The sequence below is a fragment of the Dendrobium catenatum genome, unplaced genomic scaffold, assembly GCF_001605985.2.
Source record: "Dendrobium catenatum unplaced genomic scaffold, ASM160598v2 fragScaff_scaffold_1082, whole genome shotgun sequence".
Lineage (NCBI taxonomy): Eukaryota > Viridiplantae > Streptophyta > Magnoliopsida > Asparagales > Orchidaceae > Dendrobium > Dendrobium catenatum.
Window position 1 is genome coordinate 1,154,892 of NW_021319544.1, and position 17,432 is coordinate 1,172,323.

General features: G+C 37.1%; 1 protein-coding gene across 5 annotated transcripts in view; it reads left to right on the top strand.

The window, feature by feature from the left end:
- Positions 1 to 16,882, top strand: part of LOC110109151 (protein GFS12) — a 29,164-nt gene extending 12,282 nt beyond the window's left edge. For 4 of the 5 annotated variants that reach the window (XM_020840089.2, XM_020840090.2, XM_028698411.1 and 1 more), the window contains exons 5-13: positions 162 to 489; positions 578 to 793; positions 884 to 956; positions 1,050 to 1,255; positions 1,343 to 1,405; positions 1,559 to 1,767; positions 1,860 to 1,971; positions 2,062 to 2,577; positions 16,559 to 16,882. In XM_020840089.2, coding sequence (XP_020695748.2) covers positions 162 to 489; positions 578 to 793; positions 884 to 956; positions 1,050 to 1,255; positions 1,343 to 1,405; positions 1,559 to 1,767; positions 1,860 to 1,971; positions 2,062 to 2,577; positions 16,559 to 16,867 — 2,032 coding nt within the window. In that variant the 3' untranslated portion in view covers positions 16,868 to 16,882. Of the gene's footprint in view, positions 1 to 161; positions 490 to 577; positions 794 to 883; positions 957 to 1,049; positions 1,256 to 1,342; positions 1,406 to 1,558; positions 1,768 to 1,859; positions 1,972 to 2,061; positions 2,578 to 16,558 lie in introns of those variants that run through there. The other variant, XR_003701982.1, reaches the window with a different exon arrangement.
- The last annotated feature ends 550 nt before the right edge of the window (positions 16,883 to 17,432 follow it).

Sequence of the window (17,432 nt, forward strand, 5' to 3'; positions counted from 1 at the left end):
GACTTCAAAACCCATAATGTCACCGTGTACTTCTCAATGCTCACATCTTGCATTTCATCTGATAAGAAACTTTCAAATTTCCATCAACAAGCTTTGAACAATATTTAGTTTTGTATCTATTGTTGAATAAATTCTAATCCTGAAAAGTTCATTATTTTCAGGAGGCTTGCAGCTAAATGTTTTCTGGAGTCACCATACTTTTCTGCATCAGTTAGAGGCGTGTATTTGTTTTTAGCTCCACTTCAACTCTTATCAAGGCCTGGCTATCGCCTCCGGTATGCTGCAAGGCTTGCTAGTGAAGGTGCTTTCAGAGCAATGGGACCATATGCTGCAGAAATGTGCGCCTCATATTGTTTACCTCTTATCATGTCTGCTTTGTCTGATTTTGAAGCTGAGTCAGCCTTGTGCTTATTGAAAGAATTTTTGAAGTGCCTCAACTCTCTGACAAATAGGGAGCTGCTCTTGCCTACCATTCAGAAGATTTTACAAGTAAGTTTAATTAAGTTACTTATTATTCTCATTTTGGATTGCTGTTGTACCCTTTCTATGTTATTTATTACATGAATTTTCACTGTAGGCATCAGAGTATTCTCATCTGAAGGTCTCCATTCTCCAAGAATCTTTTGTTCGTGACCTGTGGAAGCAAATGGGTAAACAAGCATACCTAGAGAGTATTCATCCTTTGGTGATATCGAACTTATACAATTCACCAAACAAGGTTTCAGCTTCTGTTGCGTCTGTGGTTTTAATTGGTTCTAGTGAAGAGCTTGGCATCCCCATTACAATTCACCAGGTGAGACGCATGCCTCACCTTGTTTTTTCTGTATTTTCCCACTTTTTCAATACACTTCCTTATGTTCCTGTTAACAAAAATGACATCCAGACACTCTTGCCTGTTATCCACTGTTTTGGTAAAGGCCTTTCTGCTGATGGAATCGATGCCCTGGTTAGAATTGGTATATAAGATTATTTCCTCTTACTTAATAATATCTAATAAAAGTTTAAGGTAGTAGCTGCAACTGACACATTTGGATCTGTTTGATTAACAGGTGGGCTTCTTGGGGAAAATTTCATTGTCAGACAGCTCCTACCGTTAATACGTAATCTTGTTCTTACTTGTATTGATGCTTCTTACATGAACAAACCTGAGCCTATACGCAGCTGGATAGGTTTAGCTTTGATTGACTGTTTTTCGTTCTTGGATGGGCTCGTTTCTCTTTTGCCTCAAGAGATAATTTTAAAGGAACTGATTCAGGTAGGATATGCTTTGTTGTTATGCTTATTGGTGCGCTGCTATTGTTTTTAATGATGCATATATATTAATTAATATCAAATATTGTAGGAACAAACCTGTCTCCACGTTAAGGTTCTCATGCAGACTCATCTTGACCTCCCTGTGCTTCAGGTATTATCATTTGCATCGTATATGATCTGTGTGGTTCAGTTTTACTTGAATAATTTTGTTGGAATGGGTTCAAACTATTTAGTTCGAAACAATCAGGTAAAAAAATTTTATGACGTTATGCATTAACCAAACTTTGAACTCTACGCTGCCCAGGCTACTGCATCAGCACTCATTGCAGTTTCTCAGAGGATTGGATCAGACTCAACAGCTTCATTTATCATACCACAACTGAAAGTGATATTTGATGCTCTCGCTTTCTCTCAGCCAACAACTTCGGAGGCTGGTTCTAGCGGAAAAAACTCCAAGATTTTGGCATCAAAATCAGAAGAAAAAATTCAGATTGGAAGTCGAATGGATTTAGTGTGTGTCCTCTGTGCTAATTAATTTATACAGCAGTTTTCTTTTTTATTTTCTATTTAAAGAAGTACATTGTACCTTTGTCTGTATTTTGCAGGTTGTTTTTATATCCTTCTTTTGCATGTCTTATTGGAATTGAGAGGCTTCGTCAATGCTGTTCAACTTGGTTTCTTTTGGAGCAAATTCTTAATCGGGATCACAATTGGCAAGTAAGCTTGCTATTCCATTAATCCAAAAATCTAGTTTTCAGTTATGTATATCAAATTTGCTTCGAATTAAATGAAGTTATTCTTGTTTAGTGGAACTCTATTGGGGAAAAGTCTAGAAGAATTGGAGGAAATACGAATTTTCAAAGACTTAATGCTAACATATCTTTGTCAGAGTACAACCCCGCTAAACTGCTTCTGAATGGGGTTGGATGGTCTGTGCCACAATCGAAAGGAGTTCTGGGTGGCATGAATATGATGAATTGCAACCAAGAAAATGAGCTTCAACAAAGTTCTTCTAAACCTTCCATTGCACCTAGCCTTGAACAGAACGAACCCTGGTTTTGGTTCCCTGGTTCTGATTTTAGCAGTGATTTGCCAGATTTTCTTGGTCGTACTGGCAGCTTAAAAGAAGAATATCCTTGGAAGATTAAAGCTTCAATTCTTTACTCTACTCGTGCTCATCCTGGTGTTCTTAGATCATTAGCAGTTTGCCATGATGAAGCTACGATTTATACTGGAGGGGTTGGTCCTGGATTCAAAGGAAGTATTCAGAAGTGGGAACTACCTAGAATGAACTGCATATCTGGCTATTATGGTCACGATGAGGTGCTCCTTCCCAATCTTTTCTTCTCTAAGTGATTCATATTGCTCGTCTGACTCATGGGAAATCAATTCTTGAACGTATATTTATTAACTTTGTAAACTTGACTTGAATCCATATATCCATTTTAGCGAGGGGGTGCTGTTGTTATTTAGTAGATGTCAGTACTAATCTCATCAATGATGACCTACTCAGAAGGAGCATAGAGCGATAGGAACAATAGCTATTGATATAGGAGAAACTCTACCTGTAGCTACATTTGTGGTAAAACTCGAGCTCGAAATTTTCTCTAAAGCCTATTAGATCTTAATGTTGAGGACAAGACTAATATGGTTCTCTTCTGGAAAATCAACTAAATAATCATTAGGTCCTAGTTTATTCTCGACTTTAAAGAGTTTAGAAATATGATGTAACTTAAAAGAATTCAATGCCAAACATTCTAAGTGAATAAGAACCAAAACTTATTATCCTTCTTGAAATTCGTGAAAATCTGGTTAAGCATGAACAATCAACTTATACGTTCAGGTTGTGAAGCAGCATGGCTTTTAATAACAGCATGCAATTTATAAATATGTTCAGAGAACTCAGTAGCAAACCAAGAAATGGCATGGTGTTAGGTAAATAGATGAGATCAATGGGAATGTGAGGTCTAATATTATAGAAAATTTCAAAGGGAGACTTATTAGAGGCTCTGTGGAGCATTATTATAGGCAAATTTTGTGATAGTATTAAGTCCCATTTATTTAAATGTTTCATTTTTTGTTTCTTTTTTTTGTGATTTCCCAACTTACAAACAAGTGATTTGCCAACTTACAATTCTTTCTTTTTTTGTTTGGTCATCTATCTGTTAGTGGAAAGCAGACACTTTTTGATAATGCTAAGCGTCTTGCACAAACCGCATAAAAAGTATCCAACAAATCAAGTATCACATTCATAATTTATGGAAATGTGATTCCTATGAAGTCGAACGGTATCATGAAAGAATGAAAGAGCTATGTGAGGCATGAATAATCTTACTGTATGGAAAATAATGAGTCTTTTTGGAGAACCAATTAGCTACCTTAAAGATAAAGTTATATTTGTAAGAGGTCTTTGTAAATCCAAAAATGAAATCCATACTAATATCTTGCAAGAGGGAATTTGGGATGGACAAATGTGTGTATGGTCTTGCAGGTTGTTTGATTGCCTTGCCACTTGACCAGGTTAGCATTGAATAATAATATAGACACCGTCTTGCTTTGTAGAGGGCTATTAAAAATATTTCTTGATATTTCTTAAAGTCTTGTTATGAGAATCATTCTAGACTAAACTATCAATATAAATGTTTGACTGGCCCCAAGTAGACAAGTCCAGCCAGCCCCTTCTAAAGGGTGGGTTCACATCTACAGCAGGAGGGGCGGCGACAAGAGGGAGGGAGAGAGAGAGAGATGGGGTGGGGTCCACTTGATTTCAAATTCAGATTTGAAGCCATAGGAGGTGGCGGGAAGGGTCTTTAGGTCTTTTTGTTTTATTGTTTTAATTGTATGCCTTAAGTACGGGAGGGAGATTAGGGTTAGGGTTATTTTTTGATTATTGTATTATCGTGAGAGTTCTTCTTGGTGTCATGGGCTCTAGATTCATCTAAAGATTGGAAGAGACGATCCTCCTCTTGAATTGAGGATCAATTGTATCTTTGTTTCGTTGTTTCCTTTAGTTATCTCTTTTGCAAATCTAATTACAATTTGGAAAGTTTTCCACCAGATTTTTGTGTGATTCTATTGTTGTTTATCCCTATTCTTGTTAGGGCATACTTGAAATATTCAAGTATTTCCTATCAAATTGGTATTAGAGCAAGTCTTGGAACCATCAGAGGTTGATTTCTTGAAATTTTAGCAGTGAAAATACATCCAGAGGAACCCTTGCTGATTTTTGGATCAAAATCCATAAATTTTGATGGCGGCCTAGAAGGTAGATGTATTGGAAGAGCGTTTTGAAGGAGATATGAGCCAAGTAAAAGCCACGGTGGAGGATCGAATTTCATCTATATAAGACATGGTTTCGTCCGTGGAAGACAATTTCTGATCTTCATTTGATGGTAAAGAGGTTATTGGAAAATCAAATCCAAACGGCGACATTGGAGGCGAAGGAACTAATGGGAAGAACTACGAATTCTGATTCTTGTATGAGAGAAAATGTCACGATCCGGTCCGGATGCTCGATCTAACGAGGAGGGTACGAAAAGTCAGATGATAAAATTCATTAAACATTATGCCACTTCTTCATTTTTTTTAAAGAGCCACTAAAACACAAAATGTAGATTTACCTGTTGTCATTTGCACGCCGCATTTTGTAGACATTCTTCTCTTTCAGCAATTTCTTTTCTTAGGAACCTACCTGAAATATTTAAACTCGTGTGTTTAGTTTACTAAATAAACTCAGTGGTTAACTATTTAAAACAATCACTATAAATATTATTTAATATGTATTCTATCATTTCTTAACTTTATTTAATTCATTTCAATAATTTATACGTATTCGATCATTTTTCCTTTAAAACATTTTAAAGCTTTTTAAAACTTAAATATTTCCTTTTCCCATTTAATTCATACAGGAGCACTGTCTCAATGTACCCAAAGGTATAATCTTTTCCATTTATCCTTTTCCATTTCCATTACCTTTTTCCTTTTCCTTTTTACGTGCACGAGTACGACGTCCCCAGCCAGTACCATAAGAGGGTGAACTCCTGAAGTTTTCATACATATCCTTTTCTTTCTTTTCTATTTATTATAAACATTTCTATTCATTTTTATATGTCATTCCTTTGTTTTATATTTCTTTAATACATACATGTATTTTCTTTTTATTCATATACTTGATTTCATTCTTTAATGCATATATGTATTTTCTTTTTATACATACATGTTATTCGATTCTTTTGTTTCTTGTTGTAATAATATTTACAAATATTTAGACATTTAATCTTTCAACAATGGCAAATCTCTTCACGAACATACTTTATAATACATGGTAGTCTTTAAAATAAAACTTTGAAAGCAAAAGAATAATACTAAATTTTGAATTTCATAATTATAATTATCCACTTTGAATCCTTCAAGTCTTCGGCGTAGGGTAAAACCTTGAATCTCTCTCTAAATCTCTAACATCAACCAATAAAGTTTTTATGAACTTGCTTTATCTAATAAAACTTAAGAATAGTTTCATGATAGAAATTACTTACAATGGGGATTTTCCAAATCTCCCAAAAATCCTTCTTTCTCTTCCAAAATTCTCTCTCATTGATTTCAATCCCCCCTATTCCTTCAAGGAATATCGTTTGCTTTAGATGAAATAAAAGAAGGGAATTTATACAAAAATTTTTGGAAAGAAAAATACCACGAAGTTCTTCCTTCTTCCTCTTCGATCATTCCTCTCATTTGTTGCAAATTCTCCCAAATTAGCACTCCTTTAACTATGGGAATGAAAAAGAGTTGATTACTCTCATTCTTGAACACGATCGATTGTTAAAATTGGAAAAGAACGAACTTTACCTCGCTCTCCCGCATGTAGCCGACTGCCCGCTCCCTCTGTGTCGCGAATGTCTGTTCGCGATTAATAGGGAGGGGGGTTCAGAGGTTCGACCGAACTGGCCGAATGAACCGGTCATCACAATCTCCCTTCCTTAAAAAATTTCGTCCTTGAAATTAAATCAGGTAGAAGGAAACGTACCTTAGTTAAAGAGATGAGGATATTGACTTTTCATTTATGCTTCTTTCTCCCAGGTGACATCTCTTTCTGATCCATGCTTCCACAAAACCTTCACAAAAGATATTGCCTTATGCCTCAACTGTTTTACATCATATTCCAGTATTCGTTCAGGTTCCTTAACATATTTCAAATCAAGTTGCAAGTTAATTGATTGGACCGTATTCTCTTTGAATCATCCGAGACATACTTTCGAAGCACTGATATGTGAAACACATTATGAATTCCTTGCATATGCACTGGTAGATCCAATCTGTATGCCATATTTCTAATCCTTTCTATGATTTCAAAAGGTCCTATAAATCTTGGGCTCAATTTTCCTTTTATTCCAAACCGTTGAACACCTTTTATTGGGCTGACTTTTAAGAAAACAAATTCTCCTACTTCAAATTCCACTGGTCGATGCTTTGCATTATAATACTTCTGCTGCCTATCTTGAACTGCCTTTAGTCTATCTCTAATCAATCTGATTTTGCTAGTAGCCTTATCTACCAGTTCAGTCCCAATCACCTTTCTTTCATCAGTTTCTACCCAACACAAGGGTGTTATGCATTTTCTTCTATAAAGAGCCTCATATGGTGCCATTCCAATGCTAGCTTGAAAACTGTTGTTGTAAGCAAATTCAATCAACGGTATGCGAGTCTCCTAATTTCCTCGAAAATCTAAAACACATAATCGCATTAAATCCTCCAAAGTCATAATTGTTCTTCCTTATTTGTATCATTTACTTGAGCAAGAAAACACTGACATCCCTTGGATACAAAATTGTATGCTTTCAAATAAGTAATTATCATTGAAGAAACTCTTCTCTCACCATAAAATTTCAACTCTCTTTCTCCATGAAAATTAAACTTCAATTTTCTTGTTGAAGTCAATAATCACAAAGTGCCTTGATAACCAATCTATTCCCAATATCATATCAAATTCTTGCAATGGTAAAACATTCATTGTGGCTTCAAACTCTCTTTCATTTATTTTGAAAGTCACTTTACATACACCATTTATATTTATAATCGATCCATTTGGCATTAGAACTTCCAAAATTACATTTGTCTTATAAACATTCAGCCCAACTGTTTTAACAAATTCTTCTGAAATAAAGGAGTGTGAGCTCCTATATCAAAAAGAATCAGCACAGGCTTTCCTTGCATCATGATCAAACCTATAAAATTACATAAAAAAATAACATAAACATTTATCATTCTTTTTAACAATGTTTTCATAATACACATTCATTCACTTCTTATTTTTATCACATGTAATCACTTCAGGTGAATCCTTAGCATCCTTTTGAGTTAGTGCATATACTCTAGGCAGAGTATTCTGTATGCTTTGACTTGATCCTGGAGTAGAAGCAGCTGATTCTACTGTTCTTGGTCTTCCAACATTCCTCTGAGATCCAGTATTTATCTTTGACTCTCCTGGTAGTCTTTGCCCCAAAGTAGAACAATTCTTAGTTATATGACCTGGTTGATGACACCAGAATTAAGTATTTGTACCATATAAACATTCTTCTTTATGTTGTTTTCCACACTTACTGCAACTATTCACACTTGAACTATCACTACTGCTGGACTTTGTCTTTTTCTATTTAAAATTTTCACCTTGTGAAAAAGACTTGCTATGTGAATCCTGAGGGACTCCCATAACTTCACAACTTTTCCTCTTCTTTTGAAAATCACATTTCCTTTGAGTATTTTGCAGGTCTCTATCCTTCTAGCTCTTTCCACTAGCGCTGTATAATCTTCAATTCTAAGAGGAACCAGGGGTTGCCTAATTGCATCCTTCAATCCAGCTAAGAATCGATGGCATTTATCCTCCGTAGTGTGTACTAATTGTGGAGCATATCAGACTAATGTTGTAAATTCAGCTTCAAACTGCATAACTGATCTATCTCCTTATACCAATCCTCGCAGAAGGAGGTACGAACCAATCCCTGAACACCTGAGTAAAATCATTCCACTTAATTTGCATGCCAGGTATTCCTTCAAATTTGTCCTGATACATCCCTCTCCACCACCTTTCAGCTTCTCCTTCTAATGCAAAGGTTGCCAAGGAAGCTTTCCTCTCTTCTGGACAGTACATTCCTTCTAATATCTTTTCAATCCTCAGTAACCAGTTTTCAGCCTCTATTGGTCCCTCTACCCCCTTGAATAATGGTGGTCTCATATCCTGAAACAATTTCAAATACTTATCCATAACCAATTCACCATCACTACTACTCCCCGATGATTGATTTCTTGAATCTTGAATCAACTGAGTCACTGCTGTCATCATTTGAGCCAATGCATTAGGATTAACAAGAACATTATGTGTTGTTCTTTCCACTTCTTCTTCTTCTTCATACTCATTTTGGTTCCTGTTGACCATAATATAATCATTTAACATTAAAATCGTTAATAATTATCCTAATGGCTCTTTCAGTATGATTCATATTTTAACCTTGCTCTGATACCACTTTTGTCACGACTCGGCCCAGATGCTTGATCTAACGAGGCGGGTACTAAAAGTAGGATGATAAAATTCATTAAACATTATACCACTTCATTTTTTTTAAAGAGCCACTAAAACACAAAATGTAGATTTACCTGTTGTCATTTGCACGTCACCTTCTGTGGACAATTTCTTCTCTTTCAGCCATTTCTTTTCTTAGGAACCTACCTGAAACATTTAAACTCGTTGGTTGAGTTTACTTAGTAAACTCAGTGGGTAACTATTTAAAACAATCACTATAAATATTATTTAATATATATTATATAATTTCTTTACTTTATTTAATTCATTTCAATAATTTATACGTATTCGATCATTTTTCGTTTAAAACATTTTAAAGCTTTTTAAAACTTTAATATTTCATTTTCCCATTTAATTCGTACAGGAGCACCGTTTCAATGTACCCAAAGGTACAACCTTTTCCATTTATCCTTTTCCATTTCCATTACTTTTTTCTTTTTCCTTTTTACGTGCACGAGTACGACGTCCCCAGCTAGTACCATAAGGGGGTGAACTCTTGAAATTTTCATACATATCATTTTTCTTTCTTTTCCATTTATCATAAACATTTATATTTATTTTCATATGACATGTATTTTCTTTTGTTTTATATTTCTTTAATACATGTATTTTCTTTTTATTCACATACTTGATTTCATTCTTTAATACATACATGTATTTTCTTTTTATACATGCATGTTATTCGATTCTTTTGTTTCTTGTTGTAACAATATTTACAAATATTTAGGCATTTACTCTTTCAAAATTTCGTACATGGTAGTCTTTAAAATAAAACTTTGAAAGCAAAAGAATAATACTAAATTTTAAATTTCATAATTATAATTACCCACTTTGAATCCTTCAAGTCTTCGGCGTAGGGTAAAACCTTGAATCTCTCTCCAAATCTCTAACATCAACTAATAAAGTTTTTATGAACTTGTTTTATCTAATAAAACTTAAGAATAGTTTCATGATAGAAATTACTTATAATGGGGATTTTCCAAATCTCCCAAAAATCCTTCTTTCTCTTCCAAAATTCTCTCTCCTTGATTTCAGTCCCCCCTATTCCTTCAAGGCATATCATTTGCTTTGGATGAAATAAAAGAAGGGAATTTATACAAAAATTTTTGGAAAGAAAAATACCACGCACTTCTTCCTTCTTCCTCTTCAATCGTTCCTCTTGTTCGTTGCAAATTCTCCCAAATTAACACTCCTTTAACTGTGGGAATGAAAAGGAGTTGATTATTCTCATCCTTTAACGCGATCGATTGTTAAAATTCGAAAAGAACGAACTTTACCTCGCTCTCCCGCACGTAGTCGACCACCCGCTCCCTCTGTTTCGCGAACGTCTGTTCACGATTAATAGGGAGGGGGGTTCAGTCGGTTCTATCGAACCAGTCGAATGAACCGGTCATCACAGAAAATGATGTTGAAATCATTGAGGAGAAAGGGGGAAGGCAGGGAGAGAGATGTGGAAATAGGGTGTAAGGAGTAAAGGATGGTTTTTGAGAAAGAAAGGAGGGAAATTATGGTAGGAGGGGGGCTGATTTTGGAGAAAGAGGGAAGAAAGTGAAGAGGGGTTTGAAGATGAACATGTAAGGGAAGATCGGGAGACGTGGGGAGAGCAAAGCACTTGGGTGAGGGGAAAATATTGAGGAATATAAGGAAACGAGGGAGAGCTAAAGGTGAGTAAAGCTGAAGATCCAATTTATGAAGGGGACGATGCTTATGGATAGATCTACAAGGCGGATAGGTACTTCACTGTCAACGAGTTGACAGATGAGGAGAAACTGACAGCAACTAGCCTATTTTTGGAAAGGAAGACGTTGTCATGGTTCTAGTGGAGGGACCAAAGGAGACATATACGGAGCTGGAGAGTATTCAAAGATTGTTTATTCGATCGTTTCTAAACCGATGGGGGATGAGACTTTTATGAGCAATTTTTTTCACTGGTACAGGACGGATCAGTGACAGACTATCACTTTCGATTCGAGCACCTAGCCAGTCGGGTGGAGCGATTATCAGAAACTGCATTGGAGGGAAGCTTAATGAAGGGGCTCAAGATAGAGATCAGAGCGGTGGTGAAAGTCATGATGCTTCGTGACTTGAGAGGCTATGAAGTTAAGACAACTGGTGGAGAATCAGAAGAATCTAGAGAAGGGAGTTTGGAGCAATAACTTAGGAGGCACTTACAGGATAAAGACCACCCACTTAGCATCCAAGAGTCCTGTACCAGGAGGAGAGGTTGACGGGGAAGGAGATACAGGAGAAGAGGGCAAAGGGGTTGTGTTTCAGGTGTGATGAGAAGTATACCCCAGGGCATAGGTGTAGGGACCAAACTCTTAAGGTTTTCACCATTTGTGATGATGAGGAAACTGAGGGGGGCAAAAGAGAAGTAGAGGAGATAGAGGAGAAAATGCATCTGGACCTGGTAGGGTTTTCCTAAACTCGGTAGTAGGATTCACCACGAATCATACCATGAAGGTGAAAGGGGAGATAGGGGACAGGGATATGGTGGTTCTGATTGACAGTGGGGCTACCTATAATTTCATTTTCACTTAGGTCATCGACCAATTGGGAGTGAAATTGTTGGACACCGGTTGTTATGGGGTGATGATGGGTACATAAAAAGTGGAGAAAGGCCAGTGAATCTGTAGAGGAGTGGTGTTGACCATCTAGGGGATTCAGGTGAGGGATGAATTTCTCCCAATGGAGTTAGGAAGTACAGATGTCATCCTGGGTATGAAGTGGCTGCGGACCTTGGGGGACGCCAAGGTCAATTGGGGAGTACTTACGATGGAGCTGAGGGTGGATGGAAGAAAGGTGGTGATCAAGGGAGATGCAAGGCTATCCAAAGCCATGTCATCACTAAAAACCATAGTGGGGAATATCCAAGAGGTGGGGGAAGGCTATTTGGTGGAGCTGCACAGATTGGAGGGAGTTAGATTGGAGGAGAGAGTGAACATACCCCTCTCCATACAGTCGTTGATCTAGCAATTCTAGGAGGTATTTTAGTCGCCTCAGGGATTGCCTCCACCAAGGGAGCAGGAGCATGCAATCACCTTGAGAGAAGGTGTTTCACCCATCTGTGTTAGACCTTACTGCTATCTTCAAATTCAGAAGGATGAAATTGAGAAGTTGATTAGAGAAATGTTGGAGGCGGGGATTATCAGCCCCAATGTTAGTCTTTTTTGTAGTCCAGTACTACTAGTTTAGAAAAAGGATGGCAACAGGAGGTTTTGTGTGGATTATAGGGGAGTGAACAAGGAAATTGTGCTAGACAAGTTTCCTACACTAGTGATTGATGAATTCTTGGATGAGTTAAGTGGGACAGTGATCTTCACCAATATAGATATGAAGTTAGGATATCATCAGATCTGAATGAAGGAGGATATGCCCAAGACTGCTTTCAGAACTAATGAGGGGCAATATGAGTTCCTGGTGATGCCCTTTGGCCTCACTAACACACCTGCCCCATTCCAGTCTCTCATGAACAAGGTCTTTAGACCTTATCTCAGGCGATTTGTCTTGGTGTTCTTTGACGATATCCTAGTGTACATAACAGAGGAGTATTGGGAGCACTTGAGGAGGGTGCTAGAGGTGTTGCAGGAGCATCAGCTAAGGGCCAACTTGAAGAAGTGTTGTTTTACCCAGACCAGTATGGAGTATTTGGGCCATATTGTGTCCAAAGAGGGGGTGATAGCAGATCAATAAAAAATTGAGGCTATGTTGAGATGGCCATTACCTAAGAACCTGAAGGAGGTGAGAAGATTCTTAGGGCTGACAGGATACTATAGGATGTTCGTGTAAGGGTACAACACCATAACATGACCACTAACAGAGCAATTGAAAAAGGATGGATTCCTATAAGGGGAAGGCATCCACAACAGCTTTTGAGAGTTTGAAGAAGGCTATGATGATTGTACCAGTCTTAGCACTACCAAACTTTACTCAAGTGTTCGTAATAGAAACAAATGCTTCAGGATATGGGTTTGGGGTAGTGCTCATGTAACATCATCGACCCACTGCCTATTTCAGCCAGGTGTTGATAGTTAGGACCAGGCTGAAATCAGTTTATGAGCAGGAGTTGATGACCATTATACTAGCTATCCAAAAGTGGTGGCCTTACTTATTAGGTAGGCATTTCATTGTTAGGACAGACCAGCGAAGCTTGAAGTACTTGTTGGAGCAGCGGATGGTGACAAAGGAGCATCAGAGGTGGTTATCCATGCTTTTGGGTTATGATTTTGAGATCCTATACAGGCTAAGAGTGGAGAACAAGGCGATAGATGCCTTGAACAAATATATGGGGGATTTGCAGGCGACAACACTGTCAATTCCATTGATGTTATATTTGGAAGCCATCAAGGAGGAGAGTGCTCGAGATGAGGAGTCGGGGAAGATTAAGGCTGATTTATTGAGGGAAGAGGGTAGCCATCCGTGTATTTTTTGGTTGGGGAGAGACTTTTATACCAGGGGAGGTTTGTGATGCCTACATTCCATACTTGCTCCAGGAGTTCCATAGGAGCGCTGTTGGGGGACATTCAAGGGTGAAGAAGACCTACAGGAGACTAACTTCAGAGTTGTGCTAGAAGGGGATGCATAGAAATGTGGAGAAGATGGTCGCCATGTGTGAGTTATGTCAGAGGAACAAGTACATAGTGATGTCTCCAGGAGGATTATTACAGCTACTTGCTTTACCAGGTCAGATATGGGAGGAGGTGTCTATGAATTTCATATATGGGCTACCCTGATAAGAGGGCTTCATAGTGAGTGGAACGCTTGGGCAAATATGCTCATTTTATTCTCCTACGACATCCATACACTGCAGTGACAGTGGCATCTGCCTTTATCAGAGATGTGGTCAAATTGCATGGAGTACCCAATGCTATAGTATCTGACAGGGATAAGGTGGACTTAAATTTGTCCCTTTAGACAAATATTCACCCTAGGTTTACGAGGTACCCTTGGACGAAGCAATCCATTGGTGTCAACAAGGATCCTTCTATCAAGTTAGTCGACTATCTTCTCTGTCTAAGTAGACTAGGGACCATGATGACCCAGGATGACGGAACCAATGGATCTTGATCGGGTCCATCATCCACTCACCCACTATCCGCTTTAAATGCAAGATAGTGTATTTTCAAAATTTAAATGTCAAATCGTTCAAATATCCAAACCCATGCTGCTATTATAAGCCCGATACACATATTCCTTGTGTATCTGATTGATGACTAACGTTATTAAAAAGTTCTCTCTTGTTATTAGGAGGGGTAATTAACTATAGGTGCTTGCACCTATAGAAAACTAGAACTCAGATCATAAAGTCCTTGCAAAATGAGGGCGAAATTTCTAAGTAGTGTCTTATCTACAATCCCAATATGCCTTCCTAAAATTTACCATGGAACTCAATTAGTTAAAATTCTCTGAAAGCAGGGGAGGTCGAGGCACGAATTTTTGGAGCCCACACGATGTTGTTCACGATTGGAAGCGCAATGTCGTGTTGTCACTGGTTATTGCTTGGGGAGGAAAAATATAATTGGAGTGTAAATCCTATAATTTAAGGATGATTATGCAAATGACAATGCTACGCATACCATTTCAATTCAGGGGAGTCGGGTACTCCTTCATGAACCCATGTGAGATGAGGTATGGCTCCATTTCCTCAAACACCTCTTAGTTAAGCATTAGCACTAAGGTGTTGCTTAGGTGGATGCCTTGGTGTGAGGCATTAGGTGCTTTGGCACTTAACTTTATGATGCAAATTTTAAGTATTTTTTAAAGATTGTGCAGCCATAGTATGAGATGAACATCTACAAATCAAATGATAAGGAAGAGAATATGGGAAAGATGAAGTAGATGGTTGTGATGAATAGATTAACCTTACCCTAATGATTCTACAAAAGATTTTTATTCACTTGTCTAAACTTGAGATGTAATTTTTGAGCCTTACATCATCTCACCTGGACAATTTATGTTTCAATGTTCCATTATTTTGGTATTTTGATTGACACAAAATTTGAAATATGTTTTATTTTTCTATTATATTTTAAAATTTTAACACTGCCATTGCCAGGTCCTAAGTCTTGGATGAGAAAAGTGAAATGTTGTGTTAGGTTGTCGACAGCCACCGTAAAACTTGCCGAATAATCATGACATGAATCATTTAATCCATTATGTTAATGCTAGGGTGTTCTCTGAAAGTGACACGCAGAATGGCCTGAAAACAGCGAGAAGTGTGCAAGGGCCGCTACATCGTCATCCAAATGCAGTGATGCAGTGTTAAATAGGCAAGAGTTCCCACATCATAGACGGATGTGGGAAAAGAAGCTAGTCCATGAAACTAAAATTAGGTTAGGATCGTGGAATGTAGGTTCCCTTGCGGACAAATTAATGGAATTAATTGATATTATGATGCATATGAAGATAAATATTCTATGTATTCAGAAAATTAAATGGGTGGGAAAGAAGACTAAGGAGATTGATAGTTTAGTATTTAAACTTTGATATTCTAGTGGGAGTCATACTAGAAATGGTGTAGGTGTGATTATAGATAAGAGTTTGAAAGATAATGTTGTAAAAATTGATAGAATTAGAGATAGAATTATAGTTTTGAAGATTATCGTTGATGATAAGATTATTAATATTATAATTGTTTATGGTCTTCAAGTAGGTTTGGATATGTACTAAAAATTAAATTTTAGAATGATTTATAAGAATTAATACAAAAGATACCTCTTGAAAAAAAAGTTTTTATTAGGGGAAATTTAAATGTATATGCTGATAGAGAGGTAGAGGATTTTAAAAATATTTTTGTTGGCTATGGGTTGTCAGAGGTAGAGGATTTTAAAAATATTTTTGTTGGCTATGGGTTTGGAGCAACTAATGAATTAGGTAAGACTATATTAGATTTTGCTCTCGCTTATGATTTTTGTTATTGCCAATACCTTATTTAAGAGAACATATCATCACTTGTAAGAATTGATAAAGTAAAACTCAGATTGATTATTTTCTTATAAGAAATATAGATCATTTAGATTGCAGAGATTGTAAAGTTATTCTGAGTTGAAGTCTATGTACCCAATACCATTTATTAGTTTTGGCTTTTAAGTTAGTGTAAATGGTGCTCAAGGTAGACTACCAGTAGGGATGCATGTAAGAATGGTGGTGATTGTGTTTGGCGGCATGCCTAATGCGAGCACTACTGCAAAAGTAATGAGTCTTTTCAGATCTTATTCTCTAAGTCACAAAGGTAATCAAGAGCTCGAATCCATATATATATGTATGTGTATATATATATATATATGAGAGAGAGAGAGAGAGGAGAAATTTGCTTCTAGTTATTTAGTATTTGTAAGATCATCTTGTGAGGGCGAATCTTCAATTCGTAAAAGGGCTTAAACAACTAAAGTGAAGCAAAAAAAATGAAGCCAGTTAAGGAAATTAAGAGTAATCTATTTGTGATCTTTCTTAAGAGGCAACATTATCATCAAAGAATCTGCTAAAATAAAGCATCCTTTTTATTATCCCAGAATAAAACAAAATAATGCTATATTGTTTAGGAAATTTTGATGTCATGTCGATGACAATACATTGTGTGCTGATGGTGAGTTGCATTGTTTTTTGATGTACCCTTTCCTTCCCTCTTACATTAATAAATTACAATATTTGGTACATCAAAAACTATTGTTCAACTTTCATTCCATATAATTATTTCTCTGTTTTTTTTAAAATATTTTTATTTTTTTACAGGTGGTTAATTCTATATGCGTGTTGTCAGTTTGTGAAAGAATAGCTTCCTGTGATGGCACTATTCATATATGGAATGGACAATCGGGAAAGCTTATTACAGCTTATTCAGAATCTTCAGTGAATTTCGCACATCATGTTGCAGCAACAACTGCTAAAGTGACTGCAGAGCAGGTGAACATGCTAACACCTTATTCACTTTCTGGTGGACTATTGTCCAATGCCTTCAGCGGAAATCTCTACACATGCATGCATCACCTTGAATCCAATCATAAGCTCATTGCAGGCATGGGGAACGGTTCAATTAGGTAACCACAAATTCCTCAATATTTTTCCCTGTTGGTATTTTGCAATTATTGATTTTGATGTTGTTGTAGTAATCAAAGTAGCAACGATTACCAAATGTTTTAATTTTGTTTCTAGAATTGGAGATAAATTTTACTTGGATTTTGGAATGGAGAAATGACTTATCAATTTGAAGCCATCTACCTGTTGTAAGTAGGGGGTATCAAAATGAATTTTCGGGTCGGGTTCGGGTCCAACTCGGAATTAACCCGGTTTCAACTCGCCTAAGTCGAACCCGACTTGATTAGATAAACTGGTCATAAGCCTGGATCCGAACTGACTTGGCCTAAACCTGACGTGACATTACCTGACCTACAGACCCTGTTGAATGCGATGGGTGATCAAGCACGGGCAGTCAAGCGGGCGTCGGAGTGCGATCGGGAAAATGGGTTAGGTCTAGGGGTGTAAACTAGTCGAGTTGTGCTCGAGCCATAGCAAGTTTGAGTTTGTCTTGTCAAATTTTTAGGCTGCTCAAACTTGACTCGAGCCCAGAACTTGAGCTTGAACTCGACTAGTGTGTCCAAATCTCTGG